At 32.9% G+C, this 23,731-nt stretch overlaps 1 protein-coding gene across 16 annotated transcripts; it reads left to right on the forward strand.

The window, feature by feature from the left end:
* The first annotated feature begins 28 nt into the window (after nt 1-28).
* LOC109532741 (phosphatidylinositol 4-phosphate 5-kinase type-1 alpha) lies at nt 29-23,471 on the forward strand. 16 transcript variants are annotated; one of them, XM_048667809.1, is made up of 17 exons: nt 29-304; nt 638-678; nt 3,035-3,191; nt 9,263-9,474; nt 9,547-9,688; nt 9,764-9,939; nt 9,996-10,211; nt 10,268-10,497; nt 10,554-10,686; nt 10,972-11,059; nt 12,390-12,452; nt 13,059-13,130; nt 14,227-14,469; nt 15,513-15,699; nt 16,756-16,943; nt 17,669-17,769; nt 22,647-23,471. In XM_048667809.1, the coding sequence occupies exons 1-17, from the start codon at nt 184-186 to the stop codon at nt 22,656-22,658; spliced, it is 2,382 nt and encodes a 793-aa protein (XP_048523766.1). In that variant the 5' UTR covers nt 29-183; the 3' UTR covers nt 22,659-23,471. The 16 variants fall into 16 exon arrangements, with proteins under 16 accessions (XP_048523766.1, XP_048523768.1, XP_019753325.2 ...); XM_048667811.1 differs by having other exon boundaries at nt 16,768-16,943; XM_019897766.2 differs by lacking the exon at nt 22,647-23,471 and adding an exon at nt 20,101-22,047.
* Nucleotides 23,472-23,731: the final 260 nt, after the last annotated feature.

Genomic DNA, 23,731 nt, shown 5'->3' on the forward strand with positions numbered 1-23,731 from the left:
GGGAAAAGTCTGTCAATTTCAATAAAATTGTTTATGTTAAAAGTTGTGTAGTTTGGTGACAGTTTGCGAATAAACTAGCTCATAATTTTTCACTTAACACGGCAAAATATGCAATTTAAACCTCCGGAAAGTGTTCCCTTCATTTATATTTCATAGGTTGAACGTCGCGTTAAATTTAAAGAAATGGCCTCGGGCGATAACATAGAGAGTATCGAAGTTCTGAGCTCAAATTTAGCTCTCAACATGAACAACTCCAAGGAACCCCCCGGAATATGCGAGCCTGGAGCGTCTGGCGAAGCTGATGGTAATTAAATTTCCTCATATTTTGCTAATTAGAATGTACCGAAACCAACACCCCAATAGGTTAGCTGATTTTGAGGTCAAATTTTATAGGAATTCATTGAAACACCTTGAAAGTTTTGCTTGGAATTCAGTTTCTTCCTGTTTCGATTATTTCTCATTATCTCATTTCGCAATTCAGTATTTTATTATTCAGTGGACTTTTCACGCCACTTTAATTCTGATATCATGTATCATTGACCCCAAGTCGCTTCTTGTAATTGCATAAAAGCAATTTTCCCATTACTCACTACTTTAATATTACTGAGGCTTTATTCGAATTGTATTTTTTTTTCAGACAAGGACAATATCTCAGTGTTGAATAAGAGCATCCAAGATGTAAGTAGAAAAAATTTCGTTGCATCAACGCACTTAAAACTGGTTAAACATTCAGTTTCATCAACTTAATTGAACTGAAAAGTATACATTTAGTGAGAGTAGTGAGTTTTTAACTGTTCCGTTCAAAGTCACAAGGTTATAGCAATTAGTGTGTTAACACTGTAAAAACCCGACATCTTCAGCCTAAATTTTTCTTATGAATAACACAAATGAAAACTAAATGCAGTTTAGTTACTATCCCCACAACGGTGCGAACTATTAAAAGGTTTTATCTAATCGGGACATTTTATCACAATGCGATAAATAACTATCATTAGCACTGTCAATAGATACCTACATTGTTTCGCATTTTTGGTATGTAAAAATATAGAAGATTATCGCAACTTCTCGCAATAATATTTCGCCTTCAATGAATCTAAAACAGATCAGGTCAATAAAATGGTACGTTTCTATATCGTACTGCGGTTTCTACGTGGCGCTTCCACAACAGTTAAAGCATAAATATATATGAATAGGAATTACTGTGTTACATGTAGGATTTTTGAGACAATATTGCTAAAAATCTGGCTCAAAACTGTTGCTTGCCAAGTAAACAGTTGATTCGGATAGAACCGTTTTATAATAATTTTGGTTTTCTGAGTGTAGAAGAGATAGAAGCAAAAGAGTCTGCCCAAGCCTAAAATGGACTGTATTGCAGAAAATATTGAAATTATTCAATTAACTATTAGCACTTTTTCGGCAGCCCGTTCAATCACTCATTCGGAAATTAATTAAAATCTTGATTTCCTTGCCTTCGTTAGAGATTCTAAAGAGATAGAAGCAAAAAGTGTCTGTCCCAAGTTAAAAACCAAAATATTGTTTCGTAAAAAGTTGGAAGCAAAAGTTTGAGAAATTCAATGGCCTGTTTGAAATATCTAATCAGTATTAATGACCATTTTGGATAGAACTCCCCCTGAAGGAAAGTTAAAAGGAAAAATGTTTAATATGAAGATGAGGCGGTTAATGTTTAAAATCTGATCATGAGAACTGCCTTTGTCTCATTAAGTTTGATTAGAATGTTCTAAGCTGTAATGAGATTTAACGAAAATTCAAAAATTTATTGAACATTTTATGTTAATTTTAATCGAGTGTTTCTTATATTTAAAAAATGTAAAGTGGCGTCCGTAAACAATGGAAACAACGGCGTCTAATTGGTTTATACTCGTCTTGAGTTTAATACTTAATGTTTTAAATTAGTTGAGGAACGTTGCACACAATAACAATCATTAATTATTAATAATTATGACATCAAAGTAATTAAATTCAACGTGCTGCTTGTACAAAGCGGCAGCATTTTCAGTCAATTGATATTACAACATCTTCCATTATTGAATAAGCTATTTTATTTTAAGGAAAACTAGGATAGGTACAAAAGTAATTTTGGGTATTAAGCTAACTTTTGAACTGGAAGTATTCGAATCTAGTCATCTATTTTTTTCCATCATATCAATTTAGTTTTTTTCAAATTTGTATTGAACTCAACTTGTATTCAACAATTTTATTTAATTATTACATTTTTTATTAATAACAATTTTTGGTATAATATTTTTTTGTGCTAAGAACAATAGACAGAGATAATACTCATCCCTAAATTGACCAAATTGTTGGCTACATTTCGCTGGGAAAAACACTTTTTGTTCTTAAATGCAGTTCGAATGTCTATTTGTTTTTTACATTTTCTCGCATTTCTCTTTTTTTCATTTTATGCCGTAATTATTAAGCTTAACTTTGTCTTCTTATTTTTTTGATTTGCCACTTATTATTTATCTACCCGGAATATCCAATCTTGTCTTTGCCGGAGTTTGTCTTCAGTATGTGTTTGGTATTTGTGTTAATTTATGGTTTCTAATTTATTTATATTGAGTTTCCAATTTCCACCTGTATTTTTGTATGTATTTTTGCAGCCAAACTGAAATTTTACTCAAGTTATTTACAGTACTTTGCCTGCATTCTGATTATATCAATTGTCTTTTTAAAATGAAGTTAAAAAGTCTACACTCTTGCGACCTTAAACAGAATTCTTTAAATCTGTAGAGGAAATGAAATGTAAAAATATTTATTAAAGTGTCAGCTAAACTTGGTAGTATTTTCCTTAACTTGCCAAACACATTAAAACAGTAAAAAAATTAAACCCTTTGTGGATCGAATTAAAATTGTCACGTTCCTGGGTTTCTTTTTAATCTATACTTGTGATCTTCAGTTTCCTCCGCTGGGCTTTATTTGAACTTTTCCGCAATTTTTTTAGTAATCCCGATCGCAATGTGAACTCGGGTTTTACACGTATGATTGATTAATAAGTTAATGATTGTTTCATTAGGGAGGTGAGCCCAAGTCCATATCAAATGCCGCCAGAACGCGAGCCGAAAGGGAGAAGGACAGGGAGAGAAAAATCGGACACCGGAGGGTGGGAGTTGGTGGCGAAATTACATACAAAAAGATTCAAACGACCACCATTATGGGATCCATTCAACTTGGTAAGATTTCGTATTTTCAAGTTAGATTTATTTTGGATTCACGTCGTTTCATACCTCAAGCCATAGCAGATGTACTGGGTGGAACCTTCCGTATTTTCCAAACCAAACCTTATTTTCATCGTTTTATTATAACTATCCGTATTTAATTAGGTATTTATTGGTGCTATGTACACTTGGCAGATAATTAACAGGTGTTCCAAGTGTTCGTTAAATAATTAGGTTTGATAAGGGACTTTATCGGGTTTTAATGAATTGACGTGAATTTATGATGAATTAACGAAAATAATGGAATTATTCAACGTATTTCATGTATTACTCCAGTCGGTTTATTCATTAATTTTTACACAGCCTATTTATACTTAACCGAATAAAAACTTGCAGCTTGGTTTTTTATTCATTTTATTATCAATTATATGATATGTCTCCATAAGTTGAAAGCATATGGAAAACGTTTACTGTTTATTTAGGAATTATTCTTCATAAAAAGTTCGGCGTGATCTAAAACTGCAATTATCAGATTTTCAGTCGTATACGAGGTTTACCGTTCTTTCTGACAATACGGAAAAATGTTATTAAAAAAGGTTGATCAAAACTAATAACCACCATTTAAAATGCAGTTACACCTTTTTAAGATAAATATATATATAAATAATCTTTATTTCCTACAGAAAAAGGCTATCGACCCAATCGGTCTTTCTGCCCTAAGATAAATAATTAATTCGTTTTGTTGTTTTTTTACAAATTTTTGAACATTATTATCTAATTTAATTTTACTTTATGTCAGATATGCCCATCCTAGATTTCATGTCCTACAGTTAAAGTTGCATTCTTATTGCAGATATACGTTTCAAAAAAAGGATAAATATTTTTTTATTAATGGTTTGACCAACTTATTTTAATAACAATGTTCGATATTTTGAAAAATAAAGGTACCTTACTTTTGAGAAAGATTAACATTTTTCGACAAAGCTCATATACGCCTAAAAAAAATTAATATTTGTTGGTTGCATTTTAGGTTTTCGATCACGCAGAACTTTTTTTCTTAGTACTATTTCACCAATTGTCGAAAGATTTCTTTGCTGGGCAGTTTTCTTTTTAAAGCATCAGATATTGTTTTTAACTTCAAATCGGGTTCATCAAGATGTTCGAAATACATTTTAAATTAGTAAACGTTTGAAACCATTTGCGTATGGCGATTTTTTAATTGAACGGCATTTAATTATCATCCAATTTTTCATATAAAACCATGCAACAGTTGAAGAAGTTTCTTCGTTTTGTTCTTCAAATTATATGATTAGAAAAATTCATCTATTTGAGTCAACAACTATTGCCTTATCTGTAGTAAAAACGTTGTGTCACAGTCTGGTGAGAACAGACATCATTCTGCGATAAATCCTTGCATTCTTGTATTTAAACAATGACTTTGCCAATAAATTACTATAGAATGTGCAATATGCTCGTTAACATTTTCACTTGCTGATGGCAGAAACGTAATAACAACCATGTTTCTGTATGTGTTAATTAAAAAAAACCTCTTGATCATTTTTATACAAAATTACTAGTAATCTGAATACCCTATAATGCATATCTACTGTGTTGCATCAAACCCAATAAATTTCACCGAGATTAGATTCCTTAATGATTAAGTGTTTGTTGTTTCTGATAAATCTTATGTTCACATAAGCTTAACTCTATAAGTAATCCAAGTGATACAGTCATGAGCTAGATTGCAAAAGCGCATCATTATTATCTATGGGTTCAAGCAAAAAGTATCTCCTTTCGATTGCAGAAATTAATATAAGCCCCCGGACTATCATGAAAAATTTTACTTGTGTGCAGGCACCTGTCTAAAGACTACAGGGCGAAGGGGCGGGGCTTATTACGAACCTATCAGAATTGTCCTAATAGTCCGGGGTTATATGTAATTTTTTTACTATTCAGTATAAAATACTAAATTACGTTGGCTTACACATTATTCAAGTTTAATTACTTGTTGCAAAAAAGGTGTTCGTTATTATTGGTATTACATCGGCTGGTTCAAGGTGAAGATTTCCGCACATGCAACAAACCTTAGATACATTAGCAGTGAAGGCAACAGTATTTCAGCTTTGCCTATTAAACTATTTCGGGCTTCATTCGGGGTATTTGCTTCTCATTCAGTTCGACCGCGATATTACCATCAACTCTTATCACAATTAGTAATAGAAAATGCTACACCAGATAACCGACGGTCCAAATAATGTCGGAATGTCAGCTTAGTGGATTTTATCTATTTACACGTTTAGTAACTCTAACGCTGATACGCTGCCTAACCCCGACTCAGTGAAAGATTTGTTTTTCTAAATGCAGAATGTATCTCGAACCTGGATATTTTCACGGGAGTTTGTCCTGCATCAGTTTCGTCAAACATCAATCCCATTTAAACAAGAAGATTCAAACAGGTGTGTTTCTAGTAGTTAGTGTTTATGTCAATTTTGCCTAATTGAAGCCTAATGGAGGAATAATTCTTAGTTTAGTGATGAATCATTGAAGTGAAATGCACGGTAACACTTAATTATGTTGAAGCAACATTGATTTTAATTAGTGTTTCCAAATGGAAATACTGTTTACTAGTGTTATCATTGGACAAGTTATTAAAAATAATTTAATATTGAGGTAAATCAATCGATATTGAGTTATAAAATGCGTCAGGGAACTAGAGAGATTAGTGATTTTTGCCCAAAAATAGATGTCGATGTTCCAGTACTGCTAAATTATTTACCGAAAAACCTAACTTTTTAAAAATATCAACTTTTCACAAAAATATACAGAATAAAAAATCGCCATCGTTATTCTTTCCCCATTCAACTTCTCATATCACTGATACAAACTCTTGAATTAATGATGGCTGTGACGTTAATATATTATTAATTCTTTGACCCCAAAACAATTTTTATAGATGCTTATTGAAACATATTTCCAGCTAAATCAATAAAAATCATACTTCCAAGACTTGCTAAACAATTAGATCGACAACATTACGAAACTGTTTGCTCATTAATTTGCTTTATTCAAATTTATTATTTGATGACGCACTATCAGGATTAGCACATGGGAAACTCACAGACAGTTTGTATTATAAGGCGATTTTGTCAGATTTGGATGCTTGTCGTAATTAAGGCACACTTCAGTTAATTGATTTAAGAAAAATTTGCTAAAAATTGTTCAATTTGTTATTTACACACCTTCTGTTTTAATGTAGACGGTATAAAGTAAATACAAATTTTAATGTACAATATCTAAGTAGTAACGGGTTGATGAGAAAAAATTATAATTAATTTAATTAAAAAATACACTATAATTTAATAGACCAGCAGTCGTTCTTATTGTCTTCTAAACAGAGGCAGTTTCTCAATAAGTCTATTTCTAATAAATTCCAGGAATAAAAATATTTCGAGCGCGAATACAAAATCAAGTTCTATGTTTTTAGGTGGCCATTCTGCACATTTAGTTCGTGTACGGCCTTTATTTTATTATGGTTTCGGATTGTTTAGTTAGTAGCTGCACGTACAGTATTGACGATCCGATCAGGATTCTTCTTATTAATAAAATTTAGTAGACCCCTAAAGTATTTAAACACACGCTGTTATTGCTCTTAAATTTGTACATTTTTTAGAACTTTTTAGAAAATTCTGATTAGAGAAGGTAATTAGTGAATCACATTCTTCTGATAATTGATCTAAAAGCTCAGTAGGGCTGATCAGATGTTTTCAACGTTTCCAGAGCTGATAACTGTAAACTTCGCTCTCTCTTAAACTTACAAATTTGTGCTTCCACCTTTTAAAAGGTTAGCAATTTCCAATAAAATTTACTTTATATTTTTTTTCCAAAAGATACAAATTATGAGAAAAAGTCTTAACTAGATCTTTATTTTTTTTAACTTTCAGGGTGTTTTACGAAATTCGATCAGAACATGTTCATTTCGATTGAAAGTGATCAAAATCCTTTGAGATTATAACTTTTTTATCATAACATTGCCAACAGACTTCATCCTTTTCTGATGGTCTCTCACACTACACTAAAATCAGTCTCATCAATATTTTATATGTTCATCGCGTAAGTACAAGAATAATGCTATTTATTTATTTGCAAGTAACTTATGTTTACCGAGATTAATTAAATAACTTAATCAATATTCTGCTTCTAGCTCTTGCTTAAGTGGTTTTGAATTATCAACAATAAAGCAGATCGAATGTGTCTTCTTTCCGACCGCTCCACTTTCTCCCAAGCAATTTTATGTATGCGAAACATGTATATGAAGTGCTAATTGAAAGTCAAATTCAATTAAGATGATTGTTTGCCTGCAAACTTTAATGCGCATTTTAAGTTACACTTTCATACAAAGATTTTTTTCAAAAATTTATCCAAATAAGTTTAAGCAATGGAAGTTCAGAGTCACTTTTCTGTTCGTTTAATCCTAGTGGAGTGTGAACATTATTCCATATTTTACGTGAGACGTTTTGTAATTTTTCAAACAGAAATCCAGAATAATTGCAGTGTATTCTTCAAGTTTCCTTGCGTTCGTATTTTCAATCAGAACACACTTGTTCTGGGCAGTATAAAGTTTGAGGCATTCCATTGGGTCAAAATTGTAAATTTTCTCGAAAACCGTTCGGTGGATTGCAATTCGGATGCAATATTTGCAGCCGAATTTTGCATGGATTGTAATTTTTTTTCGTCATGATAGTTTATTTTTGCAAATTTATTTTTTGAGACTAATAAAGCAATTTTTAACTAAAAAATAAATAATTTTCACTTGTTAACTCAATATTCCAATCCTAAAAAATATTTATTTTGGACCGGGCATTTTGTCGAAGTCAAACAACAACAGTATTTTTAGAGATTTCAAGCTATCTAAAAATCATTTTTTGCGTTTTTGTCATGCAGGGTGTTAAAAATATGAGCATTAATGTGCACAATTTGGTTGGTTCCGTTCAAAATCAGTTTTAAAGGCACTGTTATTATAAGTGGTTTTAGCTAGTGTCTATTGTGATAAGAAATTATCAAATTGTACCAAGTACTTTAAAAGTTATTGAATTATGAACCTTAAGATTTAAAAAAATATTTTTGATCTTTTGACACCCTATATCTGTTTCCGCAAGAAAGGCCACATTTTTTATACATTCTGTATAATATGGGAAAAAAATGGGGGGCTCCACTTTTTTTCCGGCAATATAATTTTTCTTATGCAATACATTAAAATGTTCTTCTGGCTTATTAGTAACTGTGATGTTAATCAGATTAAAATCTTTATCTAAAAAAATAGTTGCATTTATTGAGTATTTTATACAGAGTGTCCCCCCCCGAACTTAGGGACCAAACGGAAACCCTGCAATCTGCTTTCGAAAATCAAATTTATGTTGCAAATAAACATCTAACGAAATAGATTTATTAGGACAAATAGAAAATAGAAAAAAATATTCAAAAAGAAACGATTCAAAATTTTTGTTTTTTTCTGTCCTCTTCTTCAAATTCTGAATGTTTTTCGGAAATATAAAAATGAAACTTTCGTTTGAATTACTTAATAAATTACAGGGTGTTGTTGTTTGTGTAGTCCAAATAAACGTTGCGTGCTCCAGGTGTAATCGCGCGTGCTTTAATACGGTCTTATCGCATCGCTTAAATAATTATTCAACCATTTATTCGCACGAAATATTATCTGATACTAACAAGGTACACATTGGGTTAAGGTCACCTATATCAAAAGCCTTGCACTCGTAGTAGTTTATACAGTTCCGGTTTCATAAAGTTCAATGTCTTTTGAGAAAATTCAAGTAGTTGAGGTATAGGTGGTAAAATCCGATTTAAAAGCGAAAATTATATCATGACTATCATTTGTATTTCAAATATCCACCGCCCACTTTGGATGGAGTGCATAAATCACCTGATTTGACTGGAATTTATCATTTACTTAAACATTTTTTAAATATTTGTCGTGGTTAATGTCTACGTACCTTTTTCCTTAAGCCTTTAAGGGAAAATTTTCACATTGAATTAATATGAATAAAATATGTAACAATTAATTATTTTAGGGATTCAACATGCAGTGGGCGGATTGGCTTCCAAGCCCGAAAGGGATCTGTTGATGCAAGACTTTATGACCGTTGAGACTACAAATTTTCCAAGCGAAGGTTCAAATCACACGCCAGCTCACCATTACTCTGACTTTAAATATAAGAACTACGCGCCCATTGCTTTCAGATACTTCAGAGATTTGTTTGGGATTCAACCGGACGACTTTCTGGTAATTTCCCTAAAAATTCCCCCTTTTTTGCTCTCAATTTCATCCTGCAAGTGTATTTTTTTAATGTTGTAGATGTCAATGTGCGATACTCCATTAAGAGAACTATCTAATCCTGGTGCGAGTGGATCGATTTTTTATTTGACTAGTGACGATGAGTTTATTATCAAGACTGTTCAACACAAGGAGGGCGAATTTCTCCAAAAACTACTACCAGGTACTTAATAACAATGTTCAACTATCTGAGTCCCAAATCCACTGTATTCGCCACTAATTTAAAATTAATTTCCAGGCTATTATATGAATCTTAACCAGAATCCCCGAACTCTACTTCCAAAGTTTTTCGGCTTGTACTGTTACCAGTGCAACAGTAAAAACGTCAGACTTGTAATTATGAACAACTTATTACCTAGTAATGTAGTCATGCACCAAAAGTACGATCTTAAAGGAAGCACCTACAAAAGAAAGGTAAATGATTTGAACGAGAAAAATACAATCAATGACAGACGTGAATGTATTTGCAGGCGTCGAAAGCCGAAAGACAGAAACGCTCGCCCACCTACAAGGATTTAGATTTTATGGAACACCATTCGGAGGGTATATTTATGGAGTCGGACACCTACAATGCCTTAATGAAAACCATACAACGAGACTGTAGGGTGTTAGAAAGTTTTAAAATTATGGACTATAGCTTACTGTTAGCAATACACAATTTGGATCAAGCCCAAAGGGAAAAACTAGTAAGCGGTTGCTAACCGATTTTTTGCCCATCTACACTGTGAAAATCACCCCCTAGGAAAAGAAATCTCATACGAATCTTCAACACCTACAACAGGATGGAGATAACGGCGGTCCCAGCAGTTTAATGGCGCAAGAAGAACGGGATAGAGAGAAAGAGGATCGGATAGGAGCGGCCGCCCTAAATAGGAGTCGCTCGATAAACAGGCAGCGATTGGTTGCACATTCTACAGCAATGGAAAGTATACAAGCCGAATCTGAACCTATAGATGAGGATGATGATACGCCGTAAGTATCTCAATGTCGATTAAATAAATAGCACTAATTGGTTTTTCAAACTTTAGTGTTGGTGGGATACCCGCACGAAACGACAAAGGCGAACGACTGCTTCTATTTATTGGTATAATAGATATTTTACAAAGTTATAGGCTAAAGAAAAAGTTGGAGCATACTTGGAAATCTATGATTCATGACGGGGTAAGCAGGAACTGCAATTAGCTAACTTGTTTGATAAGCAAATGTATGATTTTCCTTTACACGGTTAAAATACATGATCTAATTGTACATGTACGATTTAAACTCAGGCTCATTTGAAGCAGAAAACTGTGGTTTGATGATACTTTGATTTCTTTTTAAAAATCTGTTATTTATCTCTTCCTGTTATGCCTATTTTCAATTAAACTATAGGCAGTCTAGTTATATTTCATTTAATAAAACTAGTGAGTAATTAGCCGTTTAATTAATATATGTGTTATTTTGCAGGATACCGTTTCAGTTCACAGACCAAGTTTTTATGCTCAGCGTTTTCAAAAATTCATGGCTGAGAAGGTTTTTAAGAAAATCCCATCCCGTAAGTATGCATTTTACCTAAAGTCCTTATTCGTACTTACTTAATTGTAATGGGTGTACTGTAATGAGTATCTAAATGTTTGATGGGAAGCATTAAACTTTAATTAAAAAGAACACATTTGTTTAGGCGGATTTATTAGGTTTCTTAACTGAAAAGGTTTTTTATCAGTTTTAACGAAGTGTAAGTGCAAGTCACGGGAGAACGAAAAGATTTGTTAATATTTCTGCAAAGGAAAATTGGGAATACGTGGCTTTTATCTTATGAAATTTAGATTTTTCGGAAATTTTGTTATGAAATTTAGCCAATCATTTGAATATCTTTCAACTTAATATGTTGGTTGACTTCGATTCTTTTCTTAAATTTTAACTTTAAATATATATAATTCTGATGACAATTTATATGTTACTAATATTCAGTGTTTACTAATACATAACTTACATAAGCTTAACACAGGAATGAATTTATCATCTTATTGAAAGCGAACTTTTTGTTGTTTGTTTTTCAAAAACACGCAAGCTGTGTAAAAATTACCAAATTTCTGAAATATTTTTTAATTTTCTTAATGAAGTTGGTAAAGAAATTTACAAATTGATGGCCTTTCGCGTTTTAATTGGCAACGCTTCGCTTTTTCACATTGCGTATAATTAAATTGGCGTCAAGAATCTAATTTTGATTTTTTGTTCTCACTTTATTTTTGTAAGCTATTACTTTTACAATAAGTTAGAGTTTTATGTTTCCTGATATGCCACCCATCTATGTAATAGTTAGATTCAGTGCATCTGGGTGTTTCATAAAAAACATTGAAAAAATGCTCAATTTGAATGTACTGCTTTTAACAGTTCAATTAATCGTATGGTTTGGAAATCAACATGTTGTTTTTTATTTTTACCTATTAAAAAAATGTTAAAATATGTTTGTTCTAATTATCATAACTACTTCAATAATTCACACATTGTTTAATCTGATTTTACTCTTGTACTGTGCATAGAAATTGATTTCTATGGCGTATTTAATAGTTTCGCAAAATAATGTTTTGTTTCCCCTTTTTTTGAATTAACTATTGTTAGCTAATGAAATTTCGAATAAATTTTTCCATTAAAATCCAACCCAACACTTGCAATTTTAACTTCCTTACTTTGTTTAGGTAAACCACTCAGTAGGCTATTTTATGGAAATTTAGTTGTTTAAAATCCGCCTTGATATTGCCAAGTTTAAAACAATTTTGTGGCCCCATATAGTTGTTAAATGACCCTATCCTTAATGTGATAGTATTGTGGTACTGGGTAGATAGATATCTGATTTTTGTGTGTGTTTCAATGCTTCGTTGTAGTGGACATGCCTGAAATTAAGGGCAACCATCGTAAATTCCGCACCCTGGTAACGAGCTACATAGGTAAAGTTGGTTTCACACATTTGTTATTCACATTTTGTTCAGTTTTCGCACGATTCTGTTTATTTACTTGAGACCTGTTTGGCAATTATTTCGCCTTGGAAGTACATACATATTATCAGCCTCAGTTTAGTGTTGATATCACTACTGCTGGATTTGTATTGCTTTTGCTTGTGATTTAAAACCAATATTTTAACAGAATTAATTGCCCCAGTATCGTAAATATTCGATAAATGTATCGAACATATATTGCTAAAGTTTGTACAAATTTGTCCACCAATCACACAAATGCAAGTAATGCACGGCTGAAGTAGATGGTTTGAAACCCTATAATTCCCTATTTTGATACAAACTTATAACTGCTCAGAATCAAAAATCAGCCATCAATTTAAGCAAAAGTTGTATCTTTATAGCATTATGTTCCAAGGGAATTATAGGTTTGTCTTGTTACTCCATCAATGTACATTTTCTCCGTTAATTGTGCGTTTCAAGGCTTTAGGCAACAGGTCATCGGTGCGACTGCTTATTTTGCTAAAATATCGCTTTTTTTCTTATTTTGTAGAGTTAACAAATTTTCATGTTTATTTATTCTATTTGTTCTTGTTACAGCTCTGAAGCATTCCCCTTCGAAAAGAAAATCGCTGTCAAAACCTTTGAGGCATGAAGAGTTGCTCGAAAACAGTAAGTACCGCTCTTTATAGTTTTTTCAGATTAAAGAACCGTTTTTATTATGAGATTTTTTGTCATTGTTAGATTGTTACACTTGTTGATGTTTATTCCGATTCTCCTCACTTGTCGTCCGAAAACTAATTTTAATTCTAAAAGTAATTATAGAAATATTTAAAATAAATGAATTCGGTTAAAACATACACACTTCTCGTTCGAAAATAGGAAAATTCGAAAACTCACATTGAACTGCGTATGTTCAATGTGTGTTCAAAAAAAATGTTCGTTCTAATTTAAGCAGATTAAATGACTTATTTTCCTGTCTACTACTACTATTTTTTTTTTTTTACTTTTTAGGCCAAAATATTTATGATCTAGCTTTTCCAGTAAAATTACATTTACATCAGCAAGCTCTGAATGCTTTTTGCTATTTTTACCAGCAAAAGTGTATGTTCATATTTACTTTATATTTGCTAAACTATTTCAATCAGACGGTGTATATTATAATACAGGGTGTTTTTCTCTGAACTGCATTGAAAGAAGACTATAAGCCGTCCAACAATGATTATTAATGTTTTGTTGGGCTAAACATCAGTTTAGCTTTTTCAAATAGAACACCCTGTATATTATATCATAGCATAATATTTAAAGGGTCAATTAGTTTTGTCTACTAAAATCTTTAGGGTTCCCCTTAAAGCGTTAATCAACAGCCTTTGAAATATTGAGGAATTTACTGAGATTTAAAAGTGTTTCTGGAAAAAGATTAGATAAAAGGTGTGAGTCAACAATTGTGTTATAAAATAGTGACTTTTCTATCGGTTCTCAGTACAAGCGAAGCGATATTAACTTGAAAATATGCTTCTTCGATCCGGCCATCGGCTTTAGACTGCAGTAAAAAAACCTGAAAAGTTTTATCAATTGGATCCTCGTTGCAGTTGATTGAGAAGCACCCTGTAAAAGTATCTCGTTCTGTGCATCGTTGAATGGTTGATTTTTTTCATTTCTTTACGAGCCCATAAACATTCAGTGTGCTCATGCATTATGTTTCTTTTTCATGCTGCTTACTTGGATTGTTATTTCCCTCCTTCCATTTTCTATACGTAATTGTTAGCGAGTCCCACAGAGCCCGTGCCGAGCACAAAAAGTGCCCCACCTTCGTATCAGCCCCCCATTACTACGACTTCTGCATCAACAGCGCCGATGTCTCCAGCTTATAATTCTTCTTCCTCCACTGCGTTGACTTCGCCGCCGGCGATTTTTCCCGCAGTCTTAGTCGGGTCGAAGCAAAAGGTTCCGCCACCGGTACCCCCACGGGGCACCCCCAAACCTAAGCGAGTCGACTTGGGCGGAAAAGGTGTGAGGGTTTGCCTGCCGAAAGCGGGCGTTTTTGAGCTGGATGTGCAAAACCGATCTAGCCTTTTAGCACCTTTGATTGGTAGTTCATGTGTTGTGCCCTCGCCAAGCCTTACCAAAGGCCACGTTCGTAGAGTAGTGGCTCAGTTTAATCTGGGTTCTAGTCTTGCTTGCAGTAGTAACACTATAGAACATGCAGCACTGAGTGGCGACTGTTTAGATATGCGATCCCCTCGTGCGGCCAAACAACTTTTAAAATACGATGAAATCATCGCACTTGGTAGTGTTAGTAGTAAATTTGAAAAATTTGTCTGAATCAGTTCTCTACACCCGCATTGAGAGTTTAGAGTTTAATTGGAAACTCCTTGCATGGGCACGACTTAGTGACTTGTTCTTTTCACCAGGTCCATATTCTTATAGGCTACACTCCCAAAGAAGACTAAGCTTTCTTGCTTGCACAGTTGCTTGACTTGTTTGTAGTGTTTGTGTTTTTTTGTTGAGTTTGTATTCATTGTCTTGTTCGCGATAATTCTTCACTCTGATTCATTAACGGCATGTTGTTAAGTCCCAGTTTTCCATTTCCACCGTTTTCTCAGCTACCCATGGAGCAATAGTTGGTGGTTCAACAGCGAGCTGAAATGGACGATGCTTCTATGGAGAATCTGGAAAGTGTGCTGGGCAATTTATGAACCAAAGAAATTTGCCAGATTGGCAGAATTATATTTATTAAAATTAACAGAAAGCATAAAAGTAACGATACCGTTAATTTGAGCCGAAAAAATTGCCAACAATTAATCAAATAACGCGGTGGAAATGGATGTTAATTTTTATCTACATCATTCATTGCCTACCAATAAATCGAAATCATCAAGAACTGTTGGTGTGTTTACGACAACTAACAGAATGCCCTTTTGGAAGTAGTCCTCTCTCATTCAAACTGAAATTGAACTAAACCTCTACCAGCTAATATAGTCAACCTTTATGTGTGTGCAATCTAACACCAAAATTAGTGGCTAGACTGTAGTGCAGCGCTTGTATGTGCAGGTGTAGTACCCAGTTGCTGCAGCACCCCACCGCCAACGTATTCCGAAGGATTCGATCGAAGTGACGCTGGTTCCACTATTGGTTCGGTATCGGGACATGCATCTTTAGCTCGAGGTTCCAGACATCATACTGGGCACGATCACAGCTCCCATCATCATGTGAAGCACTACAAGGATGATTCAGTGAGGTAAACATTTGATTATTCTCAATAGTGATATGGGATTTGATGGTATTGATTAATTATTTCTGGGTTTTTTATAAATTAAAAAAAGAAGAAAGCGAACTTGTGCTGGATAATACACTTGATAAAATTGAATAAAAAAAGCCTTGTGTATTGAAAAGTGTATGTGATTCAAGGGTATATCGCATAACCCTTGAATATTGGTTATAGCCAAGCGCTTTCCTCAATTACGCCGAAAAAGACAACAAAGTAACAGTTAGTACCCTGGGGGATTCAGTGCAATTGGAAAAGAAAGAAAATGATACGGAAACTTACACGTCAAAACACAGGCAAACATTCCCTAGAGCGAGCAGAGAACAAAACATGAGAAACGTACGTTAAAATGGTTAAAATAGTAGAGAACAAACTGACGAGAAAACGGACTAAAATTATATGAAAATGAGCAAAAAACTTAGTCAGGTGACCACTTTGATACACTTTAACGTTAAAGATTAATATGGCTTTTGCACAAAATTTATTGATATTTACCTTTTCCTTATTCGGGCGAAACGCTGATAAAATGCTTGTGTAACTAAAAACGATTGGATAGTAAAAACTAAATGATTGGGCGACTGGCGTCAATAGTCGAGGTTTGTTCGCATAGACCACCGACTTCAAATATCCCCACAAAAAAATCTAGTGGAGTTAAATCGCAACTTCTTGGAGGCCAATAAACAGTTGCTTTTATGCGAAACTTTTTCCCATAATGAGATAGGGGGCTTTAGCGAAACAAGCTTTAACCAATTGGGTTTTTTAGAATCTGGCAATTTTACATTCAACTTTCAACTCAAAGGTCTCAAATCTGGTCTGCTAGCAGGCCACCTGGTGGACTTTAACAATTATTGTTTAAATATCGTAGCAAATGCATAATTGGTTCAACATACAGTTCACAAACTAACCAACTAACGGAAACTGAACGGGAAGTTTATTGAGAAATGTATTGATTGTACTTATCTGTTGTAGCACTGTAGTTGCATGAGACTGACACGCACTGACTGTTGTCGATTTATTACTCATTTTCAGTTATGTTTCCAGTATAACTGATATAAAGTTGGTATCTCGAGCTGAGACAAAATCGTCGCTGAGTGTCGAATCTGGTGGAAGTTCCACGGCTGGAGGTCATTCTTCGTCTGGCGGTCACTCTTCTCGGACCGGATTGGCTTGGACGCCTCCGACGTCCGTCGAGGGATCGACGCCCACCTGGACCGAAGGTACACCTTCATTTACCGAATCGTCAAGTAGCGGGGATATGGGTGAGTGCCGGTGCTTTCTGGCTGGAGCTTCTACTCGTGCTTCTCTATATATTTGTAGGTCTAACAATAACCGCTTAGTAGAGATGTTGAGTTCCGTTACTTTTGAGTATTCTTTACTCTCATCTGTTGCAATCGGTTAAACTTTACAACTGGCCTTCAATTGCATTTAACTTAGATTAAACTAAAAAAGCAGAAGCAATATTCCGCGTCGTTATGCAAAAATTTAATAGATTTTTAAGCTAGAAAAAGTTTCCTCCATCGAAACCGAAAGTAAATGAACTTCAAAGTTTGTAATTAATCTTCATTGCTTAAAGTTTTTTTCCAACTTCTCTACTGATCAGTTCAAACAAAGAGCTTGTGATCAAGTTATTGAACTTGATAGTTTTATGCATTGAAAACTAGAATTATTTTTTATTGTCTAAACTAGGCTGTTAGAGAGCAAAAGTTGCATGTCTTACTGGACTGTGTAGGGGCTTTTGCAACTCTTACTGTTCCATACATTATTGGAATTCAGCTTCAATTTCTACTGATCGTTTGAAAGCAAACGAAAACTCTTGTCTTATACACAACGTACAATTGCAGGCTTGTTTTTGCTACTATCTATTTGGCTGTTTTAAATTGCACATTTACATACTCTGTTTCTGGTTCATGGTTGAAATATTACTCACAATAAATGTCCGCAGGTTGTCCAACGACTCCACTAAGACCCGGATCGGGAGCATCGTCCAACAAACATCACAAGAAGACCGTGGAACATGCAATCAACTGCCTTACAACTGAAATGGTAAGTCTCAAGCGCTAGATTTTCCAGTTGTTTTAACCATTTGCATTGTGATATCCGCTCTTAATAAATGGAGACTTTCTTATGTGTTTGGTCTTAGCTCTCAATATCGAGCGTTAATGCGATAAGTCACTATTGATCACAGATCAATGCGACTCAATTCATCCATCAATTGAAATTAGTGGGTTTAACATTTAAATCAGTTGTAAAAGTTGTTGACTTTTTACTCGCACGAAGGGCTGAGTAAAATGCAAGAAAGCGATTTTTCAATAAATCAAAAATTAGACCGAACATATGCGGAGTTGATTAACTCCAGTTCGCTAAGAAAATGCAAATTGTTCAATCGACTTTTTTTGTAATCATCGAGTTTCACTGCACGGTTATAGGGTTTTGTGAAAATCAGTTGTTATTACACGTTAAGTAGTTTAACTAAGATCTTGTCGACAGATCATACACAATTTAATAGCCATGGTCCAAAATTTATTGCAAGTTTGTTATGTATTTACTGGCGAGGGGTTAACTATTTTTCAACCTCGCGAACATTCAAAATTTAATTGCGGGTTTTTGGGTTTTTCTTAATTGACTCCCGTGTTTGCCTCGTAGTTATAGACTATTTTACATCACCCTATGCATGCTTTTCTCTAGCATTTATTTTTAATAGCGCATTTTTATTATAGCTGGTAGACTTAAAAAATGAGAGACTTTTTCACAGACCTTTTAGGCCTTAACTCGCTACACGTTTTTGTGAAAAAATGAAAAGTTGTTGGTTAATAGAGCATTTGTAACAGTATTTGATTTTGTTCCTAATTTTCAAACTAACAATCATGCCAAAGGTTTACGGAAACCCGTTTTTTACTTCTATAGTTACAGCAGAAAAACACTATTGAATCGGCAGACGCATTTGCTTGAAGTATTTTCTATTAATAACCTTCTTGCTTATCTGGATTTAATTTTAATTTGTCCTACTTTTCAATGTTTAGCATGCCTTTTGTGAAACGTATGTTTTGCCTTTGTAGCATCTGTTTAACTATTACACTGTTTCAATACTTCATTAGGAAAAAAGTCACTACAAGACTGAAATTGCTTAAACTGAAAAGTATTGTAAGTTTTTCCTTTGTTATATTTTTTTTATATATAAACATATGTAAAAAAATTGGGACAAAGGAAAAGTGGACATTGCTGGATCATTTTTCACGAACGAACAAAAGCAAACTTTTGTTATGAAACAAATTATTGAGGCGAAATACATTGATTTTGTTGAAACATTGTAAAGTGCAGATAAATGTGCTTGTTTGAAATGTACAATAAATATAAAACGCTGCTAGTTTTAAAACTGCGATTAATTTCTAATGAAACTAAATAACAACAAGAAAATAATATTACAATTGGTTTGGAACGTTTGTAAAAAAAAATAATAAACTGTCGACCGTATAAGGTAAAAATTTTCGATTAAAGGAGATTATTGGAGAATTATAATAGAATAGCAAAAACCCACTTGTTAGTATAGCAATATGTGACATCCAATTGTTAAAGAGAGCGTTAGAAATCTACACATTTCTGTTGGTTTCATTGTTACCATTGTAGCTTCTATGTCAAAAGTTTCTGTAAATTTTGCCCAGTTTTTTTTCTCTATTTTATCACTCATTTCCAATTGATCATCGAATTAATTTTATACCTTTTTATTCATGGAGTTTTGCAACATGTGGCGCTATTCGATGCCAATAAGCAAAGCCAATATTTCCAATTTTTATTTAATTCCGAATTTTTAAAACTCTTATCTTAATCGCATTTTTTTGTAAACGTTGGTTTTGATTCGTACCTAAAACAATTTTTACTTGAGGAGAAACTATACGAACTAAACATAGTTTTAAAAAAATCTAAATCTAGTATTTACGCTAGTACTTTACAGTTTTAGTCTGAGTTATCTATCTTTGATAGGTCATATATTTCTATACCAACAAGAAGAGAAAAGTTTCTTTCAACATCTTGCCTCGATTATTCGGCTGACTCGCTTTGCCTTTAATGCAAAATAATCTTTTATTAATACTGAATTGCGTTTTCCTAAAAGGAAATTGAACCAACTAAATTTCCTCGCTTAAGTTTGGTTGCAACTGTTCATTTAGTAACATTTTTTAATCTCGCTGTAGTCTCCCATTTATATTAAGTAGTAAACCAAAATAACTGGCAGCTGTGCTGTGTTGTTCTTTATTTTTATTGATTTTCGACTCTGTGTTTTTACTAACTGATTAAGTCTCTTTATGTACATTTCAATATACTCACTGTTCAGTGTATAAATCAAAGCAAGCTAACTGAAAGTTGTTTTGAACCAATTAGGAACACTTGAGAAACCGGGTAGATCTGGACTACGACTGACAATGATTATCTGTAAATTGCAGATACTTGGTGTAATAGCAAACTGATTGGTTGTCTACATCATTTCACATCAGTTCATCATGCCTATCTAACTAACTGTGTAATTGTGATAAGTTTTTGTGCATTTGGAATAACTTGCAGCTAATATGCTAACTTATGTGTTGAATTTCGTTTTTGTGTAACTAAAATTGGTCAACTAAACGTGCAAAATAGATACCTGTTCAAACATTGTAATGTTACTTTGTTATGCATCATTTCAATGTTTAGATCTATTGTTTGCTATGCCTTTTTTAGTTAGTTTAATTGCAGTAATTAATCTTATTCTTTTTAGTATGAAAATCGCTCAATACTCATAATAAGGAAGTATTAAAGCTCAGTTATCCAAACGCGCAAGTATTACAAGGAAGTTACGGATTTTCTAAATGATACCTACTCGTCATGCAGGCTCACAGTATATTCTGTTCTAGACCATTCGTACTAAATAGGTATGATTTCTAAAATCTGAGTATTAAATACACTAAAATGCATTAATTGAGACCTGTTTCAATCATACACTTCTTATGTATACATTCCATAAACCTACTATTAGTTAAAATTAAATGTATGATATGTATAAATTAATCTGGATGTATTTATCTCTGTTAAATAGCGAATTGTAGAACGTGTCCCGCAAAGTGATTGATTGGTTTAACGTACCTCTAGCCGTAAGTTAAACACACAATATTTATACCCGGTAATTAAATTTTTGCTGTAAAGATATAGACAACTCTTGAACTAAAACTTAATAATTAAACTCGATAACAATGATTCATTGTCGGGTCGGAAACTTATCGAGTGCATACTCAAATGTTTGACTTTTCAATACTTGCAATCGTATGGAGGAAAAATAGTGAACCTATTTTTCAAGGGAGTTAAGACTTTGGGTATGCAAAACATGGATACACATTTTGAGAATTAACTTTTGGCTTAAATCGGATGATATTTCATCGTTTAACCAGCTGTAAATGAATAACAAAGTGTGTATCTGATATGGAATTTGGCAATAATTGTAGCTGTAAATTGGTTATTGGTGTTCGTAGCTGTAAAACTGCAAATGTTTTCTTAATATATCAGACGGTGATTTATTAGATCTTTGGTTTATTGTGCAAGACTCTTAGAAGGAAATTAATGCGTTGAGATTTTGTGAGAATCATGGCATTATAGATTCACTTTTTATATGTTAACTGACTGAATTTAGGTAAATGTTCTGTATTTATAAATATAAATGATGTTTTTGAGGCATTTGTTTGGTGTCAGATATCGCTATGGGGGTTCTTAATGTTCACTTTATGCACATGTGGGTGCAAACTATTATTATCGGTAATACAATAATAATGGCAAGGTGAAGAATCAGTAATAACACTTTACCACCCAAGCATCTGACGACTCTTTCCTTAGTCACTCTCATAATTTTTATAATCTGGCACAGATCAGCATTCATAAAAAAGTATTGTTAAATAATCAATGTATTGTAAAAATATATCTCAGGTATATATTTGTGCATATTTACTATACAGTTGCAAATTGTAAATAAAGTAGCAAATAAGAATGAAAATTGTAAAGGATCAACATTATCCCCTAACGCTTTTTAACTTAAGTAATCAAATCTTTATAACAAAATTATTGGACATTATTTCACAGTTAAATTAGGCTTTATACATTGATGGTATTTACAAGAAAATGATCTGAAATCCATGCCAGAGATTTGATTTCCTAAGTGTTGACAACTTATTAACGCTTAGGGTATTAGTCGCATATGTTTTTTTGATAAATTGATTGTTATGTCTATAATACAAAACATATTAGGAACATTTTGACATCTTTATTGCTCTACTTAATCAGCCTTCGAAATATACTCATTTTAACTTACTTATTAAAGGAATTTTATTTTACGCTCTTGTAACAACATCAATTGAAAGTTTGTAGTTTTTCAAATGCACCAACCTTTCTGTTATTTAATTTTTAAATCCCATAAAGCTTCACACAATACTGTAGTTTTTTTCCACAAGTTTAGCCAAAATGTATATTTATTGATTGAAATCGAGGTCCCTAAAGTAAACTGTAACCAAGCTTAGCAAATTTAAGCTTTGATAACACTCATTGAACTTAATAATAATTAAAGTGAAAAGTCGGGTATTTTTCTTGCAATAATTGGAAATATATCAATAAAAAAAATTTCGAAACTGAAAGACAACTCGGAAGCTTATTATTTCCAAAAAAATATGTTCTGTAACTAAAAAACGCAATCTGTAGGTAAAAATAGTTTCTCATTCGGTTTGTTTGTAATTTAAATGGTGAGAATAGCTGGATTTCTGTTAATATGAATTCGCATTTTCATTAGTCATTCCACTTAGAGGTAAATAGTTGCCACGTGTTATACAACGATAAAAGCATGCATGGGTGATACAAGAACTATCTATGGATAAACAGTTAAATAATAATTCACAATTCAATACCACTTGTTTTAGACGCATCTATAAATCAACTATTAGGATTGCATCCGACATGAAAAAATTCTTGAGGAAAATGGAATGTGATCACTTTATATTTATGCCGTTACCTGTTTCCAAAGAAGATTTCCAAAAATAGATGTAAAATACCTTTGGTCTGTTTCAAAAACGATTGTCTTAGGTAGGTAAGTTTATATTGGCGTGAAGTGGATGTTTGCAAAATCGAATCTTATCCTAACTGTCGGGCAAGACTAGATAATATTCTTTCGGGGTCTGCAATCAAGTTTTTGGTATATTAAACAGTGAAATATTTTTTTAATTTAATTTATTATTGTTGGTCGAATTCACTGGGAAGCACTATTATGAACGACTTAAAATTCTACCATTTTTTTTCGTTAAATTTTTATTTGTTTTACACCTGTGATAGAGAGTAGCATTTATTTGGTTTAGATCTGACAAGTTTTCACTAGGCCTGGTTTATACGAGTCTATTAAATATATTTAAGCGATATATTTGAAGTTAGGCGGGTATCACAATCTGAAGAGGGCTTTTATTTGTTATGAAATAATAAGTATAAAGCTCGAATGTTGAATGTTCAGGCTAAATTAGGTACAACCCTCACCTTAAAGAAATTTATTTCATAGTTAGGAAAATGTAAACAGTATCAGTGTGGCTTAAATTTTAAGCTCAAGTCTTTCTCTACTTATTGTATTTCATTTTAGAAACTAACGCGAGATTATTTTATGTTAGGTATTAATTAGTACAAACTGAAATTGGCTTGTATTATCTTAATTTGCAGATGTATATTTATTATATTTTATAAATACATACATATTGTTGAAATATATTTAGTTTTATTTATTGTCCTTGAAGCAACGTGAAAAGTGTATGTTGTGTTTATACGCAAAATTCTTATCAAGATGGTTTTAAAATCACGTTTAATTTGTGATTTTTGTCTATTAAGTCTGTGTAAGCTATTGATTATATGTAAAAAAAATAATCAACGCGTTTTAAACGCTTGATGTACATAGTGTGTTCGAGATAATCTGAACAAATGTTGTTCACTTTTTGCGAAATCACTTTTTTCACATTACACATTTTAT

This window comes from Dendroctonus ponderosae, unplaced genomic scaffold, assembly GCF_020466585.1.
Source record: "Dendroctonus ponderosae isolate FM_Combo_2020 unplaced genomic scaffold, Dpon_F_20191213v2 Dpon_F_20191213_6, whole genome shotgun sequence".
Lineage (NCBI taxonomy): Eukaryota > Metazoa > Arthropoda > Insecta > Coleoptera > Curculionidae > Dendroctonus > Dendroctonus ponderosae.

Coding starts and splice junctions, on each gene's coding strand:
- LOC109532741 (XM_048667802.1), top strand. CDS start 184: ATGGCCTCGGGCGATAACATAGAGAGTATCGAAGTTCTGAGCTCAAAT. Junction 9,940..9,995: donor GAAGCACCTACAAAAGAAAG/GTAAATGATTTG, acceptor ATGTATTTGCAG/GCGTCGAAAGCCGAAAGACA. Junction 12,453..13,058: donor CCTGGTAACGAGCTACATAG/GTAAAGTTGGTT, acceptor TTCTTGTTACAG/CTCTGAAGCATTCCCCTTCG.